The following is an 18,691-nucleotide window of genomic DNA, read 5'->3' as shown; positions in this document are numbered from 1 at the left end:
AGGGGAGACTGGATATATCTGACACAAAGGCTGTATTATGAATTAAAAGCCCAATCATATAAATGCAGGCGTTTATGGTCATTTCAAATTAGGACATTTTTGTGATTACTATTCTACAATCAAAATTGCACCTTCATACTGTATGTTTTAATAGCACTTGGTGAAACAAATTAACATAATATACTGTAAAGTAACTTAAAAAAAGAAATAATCCCCCCTTAAAAGTACCTACTTTAACATTTGTATGTTAGTCCCCGGCTCCCTTGTGTTTAGTAGGCGTTGACATGCACGCGACAGACGGGGGAGTGAATTCATCAGCCTGCAGTCTTTCCTGATGTCTAAGGACTGCTGTTGAGCTCAGGCTCATTCACTGAAACTCTTTGCCTGTTTTGTTAAGTATTTGCGCGGTTTTCCCATCATTCAGCTGTGATGTTGCGGATTGTGGTGTTGATGGGGCTGCTGGCTGTGGAGGGCTCTGCGGCTGTGCTGCCCAAGAACGGTAAGACATTTACAGCCTCTTTCTCTGCACGTGACACAGGCTAAAATATGATGAACTTAAGTAACATACAGTGCTTTGGTGAGCAGAGTAAATGTGAACTTTCTGTACTTTGTATTTTTGAAAGTAAGCATTACAGTCAACTGCTAAAAAATGACGTGCGAGTTACAAACTATTGCTTCTACATAGTTACTTTGGCAAGCAAAGATCACACTAAGTGCTTACTAGTTAGTTTGTAAATAACTCGGCATCAGTGTTGGGGAGTAACTAGTTACATGTAACAGAGTTATTAATGTGAAAAAAATGTAACTGTAATCTGTTACAGAGAGAGAAAAAAAGGTGTAAATAAATTAACTACTTGTGAAAATGTTAACGAATACAAAGGTGGTTTGCCTACATCTGAATATGTTCACACACACACAGAGATTTGATTGATTTCTTTCCCAAATTGCTTTGGGACTGCTTTAAAATACGAGACACCAATGATTCAGGAGTTTATGACACAAAATAAGACTCATGCTTGCTTGATAACTGTTTTTTTTTTATTTCCTATTTGGATTTGTGCATATGATTTATTTTTTAAGAGTAACTTTCTTCCAAAGCATTGTTAAATGCCAGTGTTTGTGTTTCCTGTCATATCTATGCAAAGATTTGATTTCAAAAACAATATCATAGCTATAAAACCAAATCTTATGATTTAAAATCTCTATTTAACCTCAGAACGATCTCTGAGTAAAAAGAGTTGCTAAAGTCTGATTTTGTGATGGCTGTGCTTTAAAATTAAATTCTTATAATCTTAATTCAAGTGATGAAGGATTTTGAAAGTCTGACTTGAGTGTTGACATACATGTATGAAAAGTTTGAATAATAAAGTAGCCTGCCTGCTCTGGCCAGGCAGAAAGACCAGATAAATCCAATAAAATTATGCTGGTTATGTATGTATTTATGTATGTAGCCTATGCTGGCTGGGCGGGGGTATTAGTATTTTAAAATAATTAAAGTAAATTATCATTATAACCAGAAAACATCAAGATTTTTGTGACAATTTTTTTTTTTTTTTTTTAAAGCAAACATTTTACACCTAAATAGTTTCATTATGTACTTCTTTTTCCAGAATCGTTTATTCGGACATTTTCTGGTTTTTTCCTCACCGTCACCGATGAGCCAATTGATTTCCTTGACGTGCAGGAGGGCAGCGGCTCCGGCTCGGGTCCAGTCTCCAAACCCAAGAAAGATCACCACCACCACCATGTGGCTAAAAAGACTTATCACATCTCTCCGGAGGCCTCCAGCTTCCTCACAGGCCGCCTGTTGACCGCTGTCATCCCAACAATATACATTATAGTGTTTATCATCAGCGCTCCTCTAAATCTGCTGGCGCTGGTCATGTTTGTGCGCAAAGTGAGACCGAAAAAACCGGCGGCGATTTATATGATAAATCTGGCTTGCGCCGACCTTCTGTTCGTCCTGGTGCTCCCGTTTAAGATAGCCTACCATTACAACGGAAATAACTGGATATACGGGGCCGGCATGTGTCGTTTCGTCACGGCTGCCTTCTACTGCAACATGTACTGCTCTGTGCTGCTGATGATGTGCATCAGTGTGGACCGCTTCATGGCTGTCGTTTACCCGATGGATTCGCTCACCTGGCGCAGTCCGCAAACCGCGTCCGTCGTGTGCGCCGCCATGTGGCTGTTGTCCATCGGCGGCGTGATGCCTTTGCTAATTTCCAATCAAACCATCCACCTACCTGACCTGGGCATTACCACCTGTCACGACGTCCTTGACCTCCACCACCTCCGCGAGTATTACCTGTACTTCTTCCCCATCATCTCTTCGCTTTTCTTCTTCATCCCGCTCATTTTCAGCACCGTCTGCTACGCGCGCATCATCCAAGCCTTGTGCGCGGCCAACGTGGAAAACCGCGCGAAAAAAACGCGGGCTGTCTTTATGGCCGTAACGGTCTTTTCTGTTTTCGTCATATGTTTCGCGCCCACAAACATCATCCTGCTGTCGCATTACGTACAGTTCGCGCACAAGCACAGCGAGGCGTCCTACGCCGCGTACTTGGTGTCCACGTGCATAGGGAGCATCAGCTGCTGTCTAGACCCTCTCATGTACTACTTCGGATCGTCTCAGTGCCAAAAACAGGTTCTCGCCGTTCTCAAGTGTCAGGGAGCGTCAGGCATCGAGAGGAGCGCACAGTTCACCAGCACCACCAGGTCAAGCAAGCTGGAGACTTTTAAAAGCAGCGTGAGCAACCAGTACAGGAAGCTGATGGCATGAGCAGCCTGCTTTTAAAGGGGTTTTAAAAACTTCTCAAACTAGCTGTAGCAGGTTTCCAAAGACTTTAAATCATTTATTTTTAGCAGGTCCGGCTCATTTAGGATGGTTGGAGTTGATTGCACTCATTCATTGAAACTCTTGGATTATTATTATTATTCATAACATTTCCAAAAACATCCAAATGACTGTGGCACTTAAACAGCTTTTATCTCATCTCTGCTAATGCTTGTAGATTCTTGCTTTATTTTTGTATTCATTTGTTACCATGTCGAAAAGCTATATTCTTGCAAATAAATGCATATTTACATATATACTTACTGCTTTGTAAGACAAAAATGACAATTGTATGTTACCTTTTTTCTGTTCACCGTAATTTACATGATGGCTGGATTTTACTTGGTGAAAATTCTCAAAAACATTTCAACCTATGGTTTTATCTTTAGGTAGATATTACAAACGTGCACTACCGTTCAAAAGTTTGGGATCAGAAAATTTATTCAGCAAGGATGCATTAAATTGACAGTAAAGGCATTTATTACAAAAGATGTCTATTTCAAAGAAAATACTGTGATTTTGAATTTTCTGTTCATCAAAGAATCCTGAAAAAGTGCATTACAGTTTCCATAAAGATACAAAGCAGCACAACTGTTTTCAGCATTGGTAATACTAAGAAATGTTTCTCCAGCACCCAGTCTGCATAATAAAATGATTTTTGAAGGATCATGTGACATTATAAATAAATGCAGCAGCCTTGGAGAGCACGACTTCTTTTTAACAGTTAAAAAATCTTTCCAGCCCCAAACTTTTTAACAGTAGTGTATAACAATGCAAATTATGTAAGTAAAGGCTTCAAATCTTGTTTAAATGTCCAACATAGCTGGTCACCAACATATTTTGTGCTTTGTGCTTTCTGATATGTGACCCTGGACCACAAAACCAGTCTTAAGCCGCACAGGTTTATTTGTAGCAATAGCCATGGGTCAAAATTATCGATTTTTCTTTTATCCCAAAAATCATTAGCATATTAAGTAAAGATCATGTTCCATGAAGATATTTTGTAAATTTCCTACTGTAAATATATATATATAAAACTTAATATTTGATTAGTAATATGCATTGCTAAGGACTTCATTTGGACAACTTTAAAGACGATTTTCTCATATTGATTTTTTTGCACCCTCAGATTCCAGATTTTCAAATAGTTGTATCTTGGCCAAATATTGTCCTATCATAACAATCCATACATCAATGGAGAGCTTATGTATTCAGCTTTCAGATGTTGTATACATATCAATTTCAGAAAATGATCCATATGACTGGTTTTGTGGTCCAGTGTCATATATTGTTTTGTCTCAATCAAGCTCTTTAACCTGCTCAAATTTCATATCCAGCAAGAATATTATTTGACCATCTACGCAACAAGAAAGTACTATAGCATAATTAATTATGGTGGCTTGTGCAATTTTTTTTTTTTCTCAAGAAAGGTTAAATACACAAACACATACTACAAATGGTGAAAATGATTTTTATATCAGCATATCCAAATTCTTCACAGATAGCTGTATTTACAAGAACAAATCCAACATGACAAGAAATCTTGAGGTCCGTCCTAAAAAATTCAGATCAGTCCATTACATTTAGGGATGTTACTGTACATTTGTCTTATTCCGGAGGAAAAATGAAATTAAGCCAACCTTTGGTTTGCCTAAACAATGTGTTTGATAAAGGGTGATTTTGTCAGTGATCGTTGTCTGATCAAATCCTTGTTTAAACAACGCAATATAATGAAGGCCTTGAAATGTCATGTTTAGTTCACTTAACAACAAAAAATATTTTTTCTGCTGTTCAATCATAACGGTGTAATTGTGTGAATTATGCTGCATCTAAAAGTGGGGAATTTTATTAAGGAACTGCTCTTTTTGTTATCAGCTATGCTGCATACAACAGAAAAAAAAAAATTACATAAAAAAGGAACATACAAAAACTTGTGGAAAGATTCAATAATAAAAAAAAAAAATAGATTGAGTCCTGTGTGAATCCATAAAGGAGACAGGACAATATTAACAATGGAATGACAAAAAAATAAAAATAAATAAAATGGTGGAAAAGCTTCTTCTAGGTGTCTTCAGCTTCCTTTCATTGCTTGCTTAAGTTTATTGAGATTTAGTTTAGGATGATGTTACTGTAATTCACAATAGTTCACCAAAGACAAAATGAGTAGAAAACCAAAGAGCCGGTTTTGAGAAGATCCTGTTTTTTTGCTGAACACGGTGAAAATGTAACTTCTGTGCTGTCCTTTCACACGCTCATTGTCATGTTTGGAGAATACTGCAAGATAGGAAGGTAGTTTGAATGACAGCTGCTGCTGTATTTAACACAAATGATCCTATAGAAAAGGCTTTCTGCATACATACACTTTCACTCTGAAATGGGTTGAGGAAGTTGCCACCCATTTCTCCATCATCTCTTGGTGTGCCAGGCTGATTATTCATGCTGAGGTTTCCTGGTGAGCTCTGATGAATGTGAACATTGAGTTTGAGGACAGAAAACACAAATGAATTTCAGAGAAATGGTTGTCACTGTTTAAATGTCTGTCAAAACAGTACGGAAATGCCCCATACCTTTGGGAGGCTTTCAATGTCGCCAGATCCTGCTGTTGAATGGAGGGAAAAGGAAGAGACTTTAAAGTATTCAACGTGCAAATGGATGATTTATATATATATATATATATATATATATATATATATATATATATATATATATATATATATGGCATTGTGTTATATCAGTTAAATCTGTCTTACCTAATGAACCATTCATATGATGAGGCTCCATGCCTGCCATGCTGCCTATTGGGCCATCGGAACCTGCACCTAATGGAAACTGAAAGGAAAAATCCCATAAGAAAACCAAATACACTTTACATGTCCATATTTAAGAAACTACCAAGACTCACATTTGGTCTGTTTCCATTTGGAGGGACTGAGCTGATCATGCTGTACATGTTGTCACTTGAGTTGTTTGACTCTAAAATCAATATTTTACATCACACATTAGTTGTTCATCTTTAGCTAAAGACAAAATAATTGACTTGGTATGGGTAAAGAATGCATTGCTGCCTTTTTAGAATTTGACCTAATCAAGATATGTTAGAAGCCATGAACAAGGCTTTTCAGAGAAGCCTTTTGTTTCCCTATGATGCCTTAAAAGGTTTACAGAATGTCAGTGGACTTGAAGTAGTTAGTATTGTGCTGACTGATTCAGTATTTGTTACCTGCGGGACTGGGCATGATGGGTGTTCCTGGAGGGCCACCTCCTGCTGGGGGACCCTACAAACACACTGATTCTGCTTATTAAAATGACCAGAGTGTGTTACCCAAAGTTACCTCGGACAAGGTAACAAAAAAAACAACAACAACCTTAGACAACATTACCTACCGAATAACTGCCTGGAGACGCGGATGAATAAGGGATCTGCAGGGAGAAAGTACGGGTATTTATATTGTTTAAGATACAAGACTTTTGATCAGTTATCACATTCCATGGTGAGAACTAACCGAATTGTTATTTGGTGGATTTGGCCATGGTCTTCCTCCTGCAGGACCCCTTTACACAACAATATACAAATATACAGTGTTATACAATGTTATACAGTAGTATAATAGGGATTCAGACTTAAAGGGAGTATCTATGAAATGATAATGGACTGTAAAGTGAATTCAATTACATGTTAATCCCAGGCATCCCAGGTCCCACAAGGGCATTTAGGGGAGGTCTCATCCCACCACCATAGTTCTGGAACACCAATTATACCCAATAACACATTACAGTAAAGATTGTGAGCACTGTAACATGCTTATACAAATTTACATTATTATCCATGGATAACTCACCTGTGGTCCAATAGGAACCATTCCTCGAGGGGTCATCCTCTGCATGGGCCCACTCATGTTGGGATGGCCTTTGAAATGGGAAAAGGAAGCAAAGTGGTTTCATATTTCTTAGTTTGATGTATTATTACAGCTGTTTACAGAATCTACAGACACAATTTCTATAAATCTGAGAAGATATCTGTCAGTTTTGTTGGCTGTAAATGTAATAATCCAAAGCATTTCATAAACAAACACACAAAGAGTAGGTGGTGAGGTGGACTTGATCATACAGCAAGTATTGTCATATTCGCAGAATTGTTAGAATTTTAAATACCTGGCTGTCTTGTAGGATCCATCCCACTGGGTAATAGAGGCTGGTTCCCAGGCCCCAAAGCCTGTTCAAATCACGTAACAGTCATTATCATGCACGGAATGAAAACTTTAGATCCCGAAAGCACAATATATAAATACCTGATTGGGTATTCTGAGAGAACCTCTGGGCCCACCTGGGTATCGTGGAGACATAAACTGCTGAGGAAACACAAGGACAGAGAACAATTAATACATTTAGTCTACACCACTCAACAGTTTTCATGGTTCATCGAGCAGGCAAACCACAGCAACTGAGTGCCATAAATCACACCACCAGATGGCATCACTAAATCAAATTCTAATGAATAACTATCTAGTTTTACTGGTACACATCACACAAAATTGGCTGCAAACAACAATTCACATTGGCTTCAATACAAAGGAAAGTGCTGTATTTCAGCAGATATGTATTTGTGAAGTTCAAAGCTGATATATCAGAGGGTTGGTTAAAATAAAACCGGATCAAACTGTGTGAGTTGGAGAGGACACCTGAAGAAAGTATTGTTAGAGCTGACAGCTGAATTCTTCGTGAATCTGAGTTTAAGACTATCAGTGAGTGATTGTCAGTACACATCAGGCAGGACAGCAGCTCTCAGACTGGCTGCTGACAGTTAATCAATGTATGTTCTGGTGCATTATCACTGACGTACACACAGTCGGTATTTATTCACTCAAAATCCTTCTTCAAATATAACACATTATAACAGATAATTAAACAAATAATTGAAAAGACACACATCTCCTCTTTCCAATTAAAAAATGAAAGTGTGGAAATCCTTGCATAATCTGCTGCTACAGACATCCACATATAGTTTTCTTGGCCTGAATAAATATTTAATTGCCCATTCATTCATTCATAATCTCTCCTGACTCAGCACATCTCTCCCGGTTCAACTGTCAGTCACAGAAGAAGAAAATAATTTCTCACTGCTTTTATCTGAAATTATTTCTTCCATGACACTCTTTTGTTGTGTTTTAGACAGTTAAAAAAAACAGTGTCATTCAATGACCTTAATGAAAAAGATGTTTCAATGAAATGACTTTAAAAGTTAAAAACAATGTATAAAATCAGTATCGATATGTTTGTCAGGACAGGACACTCTTCAGCCAAAAAAAAAAATAATAAATCTGAAAATTTGTTTATCAAATTAGGTTAGTGAGATGTGTGAACAAAGCCTATTGTCTCAATGCAATACTTCACACAAAAATACACACAAAAAAATGTGTGTGTGTACCTGAAAAAATCCTGGGGGCAAAGGCATACCGTCTCCAGGAGGACTTCCAATCACCGGACTCTGTGTCGCTGCTGCACTCTACAGGACACACAAAACTCAGATGAAATATCCTGAAATATCTTCAAATATAAAGAAAAACAACATAAAGGACACAGGAAGATTGTTAAAGAGGAGTCGGATGTTACATATCACTTTGATAAAAACTAGTACTGTCAATCGATTAAAATACTAGGATTTACCTGTAAATGTGTGGAAACAGAACCTTTCACACTTCCGCCAGGTATGAGACATAATCCTTATTATTCTTTTATCATTATTCTTTTGTTTTTATTCAGCCATTATCAGCCTTTATACTGGCAATAAAACGTTTACCAAGCCACATCGCTTCAATCCCAGTATACATTTACCCAACTATTATCAAAAGTATTTCTAAATAAATACAACAAAACATTTTTCTTGCGACCTTACATGAAGTATTATGACAAAATGCATTATGAAGAAGAATTGGATCTGCTCTGCAGGTGCATTAGAGCTAATATTAGCATCATGCTTCATAAGACAATTTATGAGATTAATAGTACACTTTTACTCAGAACTGAGTGTTTGTAATAACTTCCTTTTAAGATCACAAGTGGAATTTGGTCGTTTACTGTTGTTAAAATATGCTATTTATAGCCTTTTATATCGCTGCACAAATTAGCATTTCAGATGTACACATTCATCTCAAGAAAATCACATACAAATATCCATAACATTCGTAATATATATCCGTAATCGTGTGATTATTATCTTATATAATCTATAGTGGTTGTCATGTTTATTTCTGTTGTGTAAAAGCCTTAACATGTACTGTATGCTCTGGCTGAAACTCGCGTTGTTTGTGATGTTACAACCGCCTCTCCGTTGACAGGTATACATTCTAAGTATAATACACATAGTAAAAGGATCTATTTTCATTTTTATTTGTCTATATACCTGTCAACATTTTGGTACCACAATACGGGAGACCGGGGGAGGGGGCGTGTCTAGGGGGGAAGGGGGCAGAGTCTTTTTGCCAGGAATATAGCCGTTTCCCGGTAACCACAGTAAACAAAGCAGCGCAGCACCTGACTTTGAAACTCGCAGTGCTCATATTTAATCAATGAAACCATAGCCTTTTGAAGTGTAGCTATATCTCAGTTTACATGTATAGTTTTTTTTTTTTTTGTTTTTTATTTTGAGTCTTCTCCTCCCATTTCTGCCAGTGAACTGTTTCTGTCACTGCAACTTCCCGAACAGGTGAACACACACACACACACACACACGCACACACAAACGAAATCGTATGCCTGATGAAAAAATATATTTAAAACGTTCATATTTTAGAAAATGAAGTTAATATTTGCATCATTAACCCACTGTGACCCACCTGCAAATCAGAACGCATTTTTTTATTACCCGACCGGTGGATTATCCATAGCGCCCACGGATATAACTGCCATCCGCGCATCGCTACTGTGCAGATATCAACAGCATCACTGGGTTGTAAAGTTGCCAAGTTGAAGGGACAAATGGGTTGAAATTTGTATGTATCGATTGTGTGAGAAGGATGCGTTTCATACAAGATCTGGCAATCGGACAACCTAGGAATAGGCTATATAGGTATGATAAACACCTTGGGCGGCTGTGGTACATTATAAAAGTAGTCCAAAAAACCGCAACCCACGGCTCTGTAATTTTTCCCGCGAGACTGTATTTTCAAAATAGCTCACTTGCGCCACTACCCTGGCAACACGTTTACTGTACCCTCATCACACAATAATACCATGGAACCCATGGTTGTCGACAGACAGCGATTATCTGCTGCTGAACGGCAGAGAAGGTTGACCTGGGAGTTATGTCTGTATTGCGGAGCTAAAGGGCATTTGATTCTGGCATGCCCTATTCGTCCTCCATGACCAGTGGTGAGTGCAATTCTACCAAAGATGGTAAAGATGGAACCGCTCACCACTTGTGTAACACTTACTGCTTCTAATGTGTCAATTACAGTATCCGCTCTCCTCGACTCCGGGTCCGCAGGAAACTTCATTTCTCGAGACATCTGCCGTCAGCTCAGCTTACAAACATCTGCCACAGAAACGATCTACCAAGTCCAGTCGATAACTGGTAAACCTCTCTGTCGACGACACATAAGACATCGTGTGGGTCCCATCTCTCTCCGAATAGGCCTCTTCCACACCGAGGACATCCATTTTCTGGTTCTGGAGGGTTCAACTGCTGACATCGTTCTAAGGCGCCCGTGGTTGGTAAGACACAATCCCATCCTGTCATGGAAGACCGGGGAAGTCCTGAGGTGGGGCAAGGATTGCTTTCCAGGCTGCTTTCCCGTGACACCTGCACCGCTTAAGATCACCACCGAAGTTTTACCAGTAAATTCAACATCCATAGAAAGTCCCATTGAGAAGCAACCAGTGGATATCCCAGCCTGCTATGCCCCCTTCAGTGATGTCTTCTGCCCCAAGCAAGCTTCCCGTCTACCACCACATCGACCATGGGACTATGCCATAGATTTAATTCTGGGTGAGCCAGTACCTCGTGGAAAAATTTATCCCCTCTCGCTTCCAGAACAGAAGGCCATGGAAGAATACATCAAGGAGGCGCTGAGTCAAGGCTATATCCATCGATCAAGCTCCCCTGCTGCATCTAGCTTTTTCTTCGTGGCTAAGAAGGACGGAGGCTTGCGGCCCTGTATAGATTACAGAGCTCTTAACAACATCACCGTGAAGTTCCGGTATCCACTTCCCCTCGTCCCCAGCGCCCTTGAACATTTCTGAGGTGCTACTGTCTTCACGAAACTGGACCTCCGCAGCGCATATAACCTCATCCGGATACGTGAGGGGCACGAATGGAAAACTGCCTTTGTGACTCCCACAGGCCACTATGAATATCTTGTCATGCCCTATGGACTCGCCAACGCCCCCTCCGTATTCCAAGACTTTATGCATGAGGTGCTCTGGGAGTTCCTCCATCGGTTTGTGATTGTCTATATTGACAATATCCTCATCTACTCCCAGAGCCAGGCCGACCATCGCCAGCATGTTGCAGAGGTCCTCCAACGCCTACGAGAACACCAGTTGTACCTCAAAGCGGAGAAATGCCCTTTCCATCTGCCCTCTGTACAATTCCTCGGATACAACATAGACCGTACAGGTATCCAGATGGATGAGGGGAAGGTCGAAGCAGTTATATCCTGGCCAACACCTACCACGATAAAAGAGCTCCAACGATTCCTAGGATCGGCAAACTTTTACCGTCGTTTTATCCAGAATTACAGTAGTATCACCAGTCCCCTCACTAGTCTGCTCCGAGGAAAACCCAAGTCTCTGTCCTGGACACCAGCAGCTGAAGAAGCATTCACCGCCCTCAAGAAAGCCTTCACTAGTGCCCCACTCCTGGTACACCCTGACCCTGAACTCCCTTTCATCGTCAAATCGATGCCGCTACTACAGGAGTGGGGGCAGTGTTATCCCAGCAGCAGGGGAACCCAGCTTGACTCCATCCATGCGCATTCTATTCTCGGAAACTCAGCCCGGCGGAGATCAATTATGACATCGACAACCGGGAATTGTTAGCCATCAAGCTGGCCTTAGAAGAGTGGAGGCATTGGCTGGAGGGAGCAGCGTAACCATTCACCGTGTTAATGGATAATAAAAATCTCCAATATTTCCAGGAGGCAAAACGTCTGAATCCTAGACAAGCCAGGTGGGTGTTATTCTTTACCCAATTTAATTTCACCATATCCTACTGTCCCGGCCCCAGAAATATCAAGGCAGATGCGCTGTCTCGGATTCATGGTTCAATAGAAGATGCGGAGGAACCTGAAAACATCATTACATCGGAGATGATCGTCGCTCCCATCGAATGGAGCTCCCCTCCAACCGCCGCTAATCCCGCTCCACATAATCCACCGGGCTGTCCTCCAGAATGTCAATATGGTCCATGAACCCAACGCACTCCCTTGATCCATTCAGCCCACTCATCTCGAGGTACTGGCCACCCAGGGGCCAACAACACCCTCTCGCTGCTATGAGACCGCTTCTGGTGGCCTAATATGGCAAGGGACGTGAGAAGGTTCGTGCAAGGATGCCCCGATTGTGCCATGTCCAAGAGCCCATGCCACTTACCAGCTGGCAAACTCCTTCCACTACCAGTCCCGAATCGCCCATGGTCACACCTAGGGGTAGACTTTATCACAGATCTGCCACCTTCCGAAGGTAATACATGCATCCTTGTCATAGTTGACCGTTTCTCTAAATCCTGTCGTCTTCTACCTCTCAAAGGTCTCCCCAAAGCATTGGAAACGGCGGAGTTACTCTTCAACCACGTCTTCCGTTATTATGGTATACCCGAAGACATCGTCTCTGACCGAGGACCCCAGTTTATATCTTGGGTATGGAAGGCCTTCTTTCAACTCCTAGGTGTGACCATTAGCCTCTCGTCCGGTTATCATCCGGAGTCAAATGGACAAACAGAGAGGAAAATCCAGGAGGTGGGGCGATTCTTACGAACCTTCTGCCATGGCCACCAGAACTCCTGGAACCAGTTCCTAGGCTGGGCCGAGTATGCACAGAACTCTCTGCGACAACACTCTACTGGTCTCACTCCCTTCCAGTGTGTGCTCGGCTTCCAGCCTCCACTGTTCCCCTGGTCTGGGGAACCATCTGATGTCCCCGCTGTTGACTACTGGTTCCGATCGTGGGTATCAAGAATTGACATATTAGACCCTGCCCTTTTGACTGAATTCCATGCAGCTCATCCGGATCAGCCCGCTCCTCGGGGCAGAGGCAGACCACCACGACGTCGGGGTGTTCGGCCCTCAGGAGCGGGCCGTGGAGGGGGGGGTACTGTAACGGATCAGCCAGGCTCCATCACCACCCAATCACAACGATCACTATCACCTGAATACTGAGCACCTGTCTTCAATGAAGCACCTCATCACCAGCGGCATATAAGCACACACCTCAGACACCTTCACTGTCCGATCTGGTTCACACGTTGAGGACTCTCTGTATTGCTATACGTACTTTGAAAAGCTTACCTGCTCTACTTACCTCCTGTGTTCCTCCTAGTGTCTCCTCATCCCTCCTGTGTCTCCAGTTCTCCCGTCTCTCCCAGACGCCAGAAGGCTGTGGTGTGTGCTTCCTCCATTGTTCGTCCCAGCTCCTGTATCATATGGAGATTACAGTTACCACTCATTCTAGCTCAAGTACTTCTACTCACCATCACCACTCACCGTAAAGTCACCCGGATTCCTCTCACGAACTCTCTGTGCTGCAAATAAACATCCCTGCTTTTACTAACCTGTTGTGTCTGGTCCTCTTCCATTACAATATTATACCAACAAAGCACAATTTAACTGAAAATTAATAAGTTAGTAAAATAATATTTTGTGGCCATTTTTTGAGCCCCCCTTCTTGAACCAGGATTGCAAATAAATGCAGCCTTGCTGAGCAGAAGGGAATTCTTTTAAAACATTAGAAAATATTACAGATTCCAATTTGAACACTATGTGTGAACGTCATAAATGTATTAATAGAGCTGTTGTAATTATTATCATTATTATTGTCTTACTTTTTAATTGTATTTAACAGAACAACAGTAATATTACAATACTTACATTTATTAATGTTGATGGCTTTTATTTAGACGGAAACCCGCAGGATGTCCTCAGTGCTTTTTGTTGACAGCAGCAGATTTATAAATTATTCTCATTACTAATTTGATCCTTTTCCAGGATTACTAATCCATGCAGTGGTGCTTGTAATGATTTGTGCATCTTTCTCAGACAGTTTTAAATGCTTCCACACTGCTGACGTGTTTGCTGCATTAGTGCGCACCTCTATTTGATCGCGTCACGTCATTGTTCGGTACAATTTATTCTGTCTTTTTGCTTATTTCGGTGCATCCCTAGTAAATACGTTGATATCGCGATATGACACTTTTTTATCACGTAAAAATTTATACCGGTATTATCGTGGACAGTATGATATGGCACACCCCTACTGCAAAGTCACATAAAAAAAGGCATTGCACTATAAGCACAGACACGCTGTAAACACATTAAGCATAACAAGCATAAAGTATTTCTAAAAGAGACTTCTATTTGCAGCAGAGGTGACGGCACAGAGATTGAGGTCATTAAACAGCCATCAGCACATAAACATCACATCTGATATTACCTGCTTTTGCAATAACATACACATACACACACAAACCTAAGGCTTGGACAATGAGAGGAAATATGAAACAGTGGGAAGACAGACACTGAGAAGTTGGCCCTTCTGGCAAACACATTTTGTCCACTGAATAATTAACAGCACTACTGTTGATGTACTACAGTTTCGATGGTGGTTTAGGCTTTCTACTCGTTGGAAATGGAACAGAAGCAATTGCTTTCCTCTGTTTGCCACTTACATACACTCATGGCAGTTACCTGACCGTACCCAGTGCCGTGAACCCCAGTGGTTAATGATGGCTTTCTGGATGCCCATGAATCCCAGTAATTAGGGTGAAAATAACAAAAATATGTCTGGGTCATAATGCATTTCATCCCAAAATCCAAAAGAAAAAAATGAGGGAAAATGATGATTCACGTAGTGAGGACAGGCACTGCACCAAATTGATTCGTATTTCTCTTAAAAGACTCCAAGTCCAGATATGGCCAGTCACAATTATTAAAAAATGTATACTAGTACATAAGAGTGCAATGGGAATTATTTATCCTATAAATGTACATTTTTAATGTTCCTTTTCTTACTTTGTAAAGAAACAGCTGTACTATATACACAGCCAATATATTCCAGATTTTAAAAGTTTAAGCCTGCAGCAGCTCGCTCTGTCTCTAAGTTCATACATTTCCATATTTATTAGATTTGCTCCTTCTGTCTGCAATAAGGAGGCAGTGTGTGTGTGTGTGTGTGTGTGTGTGTGTGAAAGAGATTCCTCCAGTGGCTGGCTGGGTGGAGAGCCTCATTTCTCTACTCATTAGAGAAACGTGGGTAGAATGGCAAGTCCCTTTGTCTAGACTTTCTCATCAGCTGCATCAGGACAACATCCCTATTCCTCACACTCAGAGAGAGAAATAAATCTGCTCAGATCAAAAGAGAGAAACAGAAAACATTAGATCCAGTCTGTAAGAACTATTGAATGGAGGATGAATGTGGTAAAGGAAAACTGGAATTCAGTTCATGTAACTAACCAAACAATCCAAAGTTAACTTGAGAGAGATTGATATATTCATCTATTGAAATACATCAAATTCACACACCGACATTCATCCAAAATACAAGCAACTTTTATAATCTCAGTCATTCTCACATCTGTTCTTTTAAGCATGTGACTTGTTACATAAGCTCCACTGAGAGACAACAGATACATTATAGTGACACGTGAACCTGAGCCATTTGTATGGTAAGATTAGTCTTTAAAGCCAGCTGAGAACACAGACAAAGCAATATAACAACAGGAAATATACCAGTGATACAGACAGGAAGGAAGACTCTAGCTGCCCTCCTCTATTAATCTCTCCCTTGCTCCCCACATCTATTCATCCCCTATCATGCCACTGGACACTTCCTGTGCAAATCAAATAGAAATGTAGAAAAGTTTTACCCCAAAACGAAACAATAAACAATTGGATGTGGATTTATATGGTAGAAAGTAAATATATACATCGTATCATGTCCCAAACAGAATATGGGACTTGATTTCCACTTTACTGACAGGATGTGAATATATTGTGATTTGTGGTGGAGAAATTTACAGCTATACTATTTCCTTGCACCAGTAGGTGGAGACCAGTGACTGTCTTTGTTAGTGACTCATTGAGTCATGTATTTCAGCATGTGTTTATGAGTGAGTCACTGAATCTTTCACTCAACTGATTCTTTCCGCAACACTTATTTAGCCTCTGAATTGGGATACAGCTTGTGTTTATGAGTGAGTCATTGAATCTTTCACTCAGCTTATTCTTTCAGGAATGCTACTCATTGCTTGAAACCTCAACAGTTGATTCTGCTATGGATTTGGAACTATTTTATTAGTGGAGCAAAAATAAAGCAACTTGCAACCTTGATTGGGTCTGTACATGGCCTCGAAATCACAATGGCAGTGACCGTATAAGGGCCATTCACACTCAGTGTGTATTTGCATTCCACTGTCAGTTTTCTGTTGTTTTTCTATGTAAACACATTCTAGGCCAGCGTATTTCACTATTGAGTTTGCGTCTCAATAGTGAAATAGCATTCCAAAAATTCACCACTCAAGTTAAAAAAAATGTATATATATTACGGTAACACTTTATTTTAAGGTGTCATAATACAGAGTAATTACCTAATTAAGTACTTAGTAGTAGCCGTTGTGCTTACATGAAACAAAATGTACTTACCATGCAACTAAGTTATGGAACAACCTGTAATTACAGTTTGTAATTATGTAGATGTAATAGGCAGCTACTGTTACACATATGTAACAGGCCGAGTCTGTTACACATAGCTACTAGTACACTTAAGTACAATCTGATACACTTTATTTTAAGTAGCTCATGCTTGTGTAATATTCTGTAATTTTAATGTAATTAGAAAGGTATTACATGTATTTAAGCTGTGTACTGGTGGGTTAAATCAAACTAAGGTGCAGCTGGATAAGGTATACAGTATAGATACACATGAAGTACACTTAAGTACAATCTTGATACACTTTATTTTAACTAGCTTATGCCTGTGTAATATTCTGTAATTTTAATGTAATTAGAAAGGTATTACATGTATTTAAGCTGTGTACTGGTGGGTTAAATCAAACTAAGGTGCAGCTGGATAAGGTATACAGTATGGATACACATGAAGTCTGTCACGAATCTGGTCTGTGAACTTCCATTCACTCACCACCAGAGGTCACTCACTCACCACAGTATTCATTGCACTGATCACATTACTGTTGCACTTCACCATCTACTACATTTCCCATCATCCATCGCACAGATCACACAGCTGTCACAGATTACACATTGCACTGATTACAGCTGAGACCCATTAGACACGCTTATTTAAACCCTGGACCTTCTTTTCCTCACTGCCGAGTATTGTATGCATTATCGCTGCCCTACAGAGCCTTGTTAGTTTCCCTAGTCTTGCCTTTTTCGGATTGTGTTTTCCCCTGCCTGGATTCTCGCTTACGTTTTGGATTACCTCTCTTGTCAAGCCCTTTTGATACTGTTCGCCGATCATCGACCCACGCTTGTCTTTGTTTACTCTTTGTCTCGCCCATGTTATACCTGTTTGCCACTGTTCGACCCTGCCTGTTATGACCACGTCTCTGCTCATTAAAAGCTTGCATATGGATCCGCATGTCTCGTCAGCCCCGTAACAAAGTACACTTAAGTACAATCTTGATACACTTTATTTTAAGTAGCTTATGTCTGTGTACTTACATTTATAATTACGTTGTATAAAGTCTGCAACACATATGTAACAATCTTTTGGTTACATAAGTAGCTGTGTAACAGACTCAGTCTGTTACATATGTGTAACAGTAGCTGCCTATTACATCTACATAATTACAAACTGTAATTACAGGCTGTTCCATAACTTAGTTACATGGTAAGTACATTTTTTTTCATGCAACTACAATGGCTACTACTAAGTACTTAACTAATTACTCTGTATTATGGACACCTTAAAATAAAGTGTTACCAAACTTACTTCTAAAAGCTTACTTACTTCTTTTGTTTTAATGTGTTCTGTGTTAACAACCCATTAAAGAACAATATCAGGTTCAGAATGACAACATGGAACACTGGTTGGGTGTGCAAGGATGAAAGAACCTCAGATACTTTGATCTCCTGAGAAACAGACAATATAAAATATGCACGGGCATCTTCGAGACACCCCACAGAGTGGAGGTGCAGGAAACTTCCTTCCCTTCTATCCATTTGTTTCTTCTTAAATCCCTTGACCCATCCTTCCTTCTACTCACGTCTGCTCAGAATGGTCAATAGTAGAATATAATGTTCTACATGAATGCAAGTGATACTTACAGTCATGTTTGGCATCATTTGAATTGTCTCAGGGCGTCTGGTACAATGGTTTCATTCTCACAAGAAGTAAACTAAAAGGTAACACAGATCTTAAGAGTTTAGAGATATTTTGCATACTGTAGAGGGCGGGTCAGTTTTCCAGTGGTTTTCATGCAAAATTACCTTTTGTACCAAAAGGTGTTAACTCGCCAAATGCAAATTCCAATTGTTAGCTCCTGTCTCCATCTCGGGGATGTTGGTCTGAGGTACTTAAGGAAATGTTGCAAAAGGATCAGGGCCTTCTGTAGCCGGAATGAGCCCATAGGATGAAGTGTTCGCACTTATGCATCTATTATGGGGGGCTAGGTAAAATACTATC

The 18,691-nt window shown here is 40.3% G+C and overlaps 2 protein-coding genes across 6 annotated transcripts in view; one reads left to right on the top strand and one right to left on the bottom strand.

Annotated features, from left to right (window-relative positions):
- Positions 1 to 236: 236 nt before the first annotated feature.
- On the top strand, positions 237 to 4,894 carry f2r (coagulation factor II (thrombin) receptor). Its single transcript, XM_058774825.1, has 2 exons — positions 237 to 499; positions 1,611 to 4,894. Exons 1-2 carry the CDS (start codon positions 430 to 432, stop codon positions 2,780 to 2,782), a joined length of 1,242 nt encoding a protein of 413 aa, XP_058630808.1. The 5' UTR covers positions 237 to 429; the 3' UTR covers positions 2,783 to 4,894.
- Positions 4,895 to 4,972: 78 nt separating this feature from the next.
- Positions 4,973 to 18,691, bottom strand: part of ssbp2a (single stranded DNA binding protein 2a) — a 38,696-nt gene continuing 24,977 nt past the window's right edge. The window contains exons 5-17 of one of the 5 annotated variants that reach the window (XM_058774831.1): positions 8,262 to 8,339; positions 7,126 to 7,185; positions 6,989 to 7,049; positions 6,676 to 6,743; positions 6,510 to 6,577; positions 6,340 to 6,388; positions 6,221 to 6,256; positions 6,057 to 6,111; positions 5,739 to 5,809; positions 5,587 to 5,665; positions 5,404 to 5,435; positions 5,197 to 5,295; positions 4,973 to 5,110 (exon numbers count right to left, since the gene is read on the bottom strand). In XM_058774831.1, the coding sequence (XP_058630814.1) occupies positions 5,081 to 5,110; positions 5,197 to 5,295; positions 5,404 to 5,435; positions 5,587 to 5,665; positions 5,739 to 5,809; positions 6,057 to 6,111; positions 6,221 to 6,256; positions 6,340 to 6,388; positions 6,510 to 6,577; positions 6,676 to 6,743; positions 6,989 to 7,049; positions 7,126 to 7,185; positions 8,262 to 8,339 (786 nt within the window). In that variant the 3' untranslated portion in view covers positions 4,973 to 5,080. Of the gene's footprint in view, positions 5,111 to 5,196; positions 5,296 to 5,403; positions 5,436 to 5,586; positions 5,666 to 5,738; positions 5,810 to 6,056; positions 6,112 to 6,220; positions 6,257 to 6,339; positions 6,389 to 6,509; positions 6,588 to 6,675; positions 6,744 to 6,988; positions 7,050 to 7,125; positions 7,186 to 8,261; positions 8,340 to 18,691 lie in introns of all 5 variants that reach the window. The other 4 variants (XM_058774832.1, XM_058774828.1, XM_058774829.1 and 1 more) reach the window with 4 other exon arrangements.

This window comes from Onychostoma macrolepis, chromosome 05 (assembly GCF_012432095.1).
Source record: "Onychostoma macrolepis isolate SWU-2019 chromosome 05, ASM1243209v1, whole genome shotgun sequence".
NCBI classification, from domain to species: Eukaryota; Metazoa; Chordata; class Actinopteri; order Cypriniformes; family Cyprinidae; genus Onychostoma; species Onychostoma macrolepis.
Note: the sequence above shows the minus strand (reverse complement) of the source record. Positions and strands in the feature narration are given on the sequence as shown.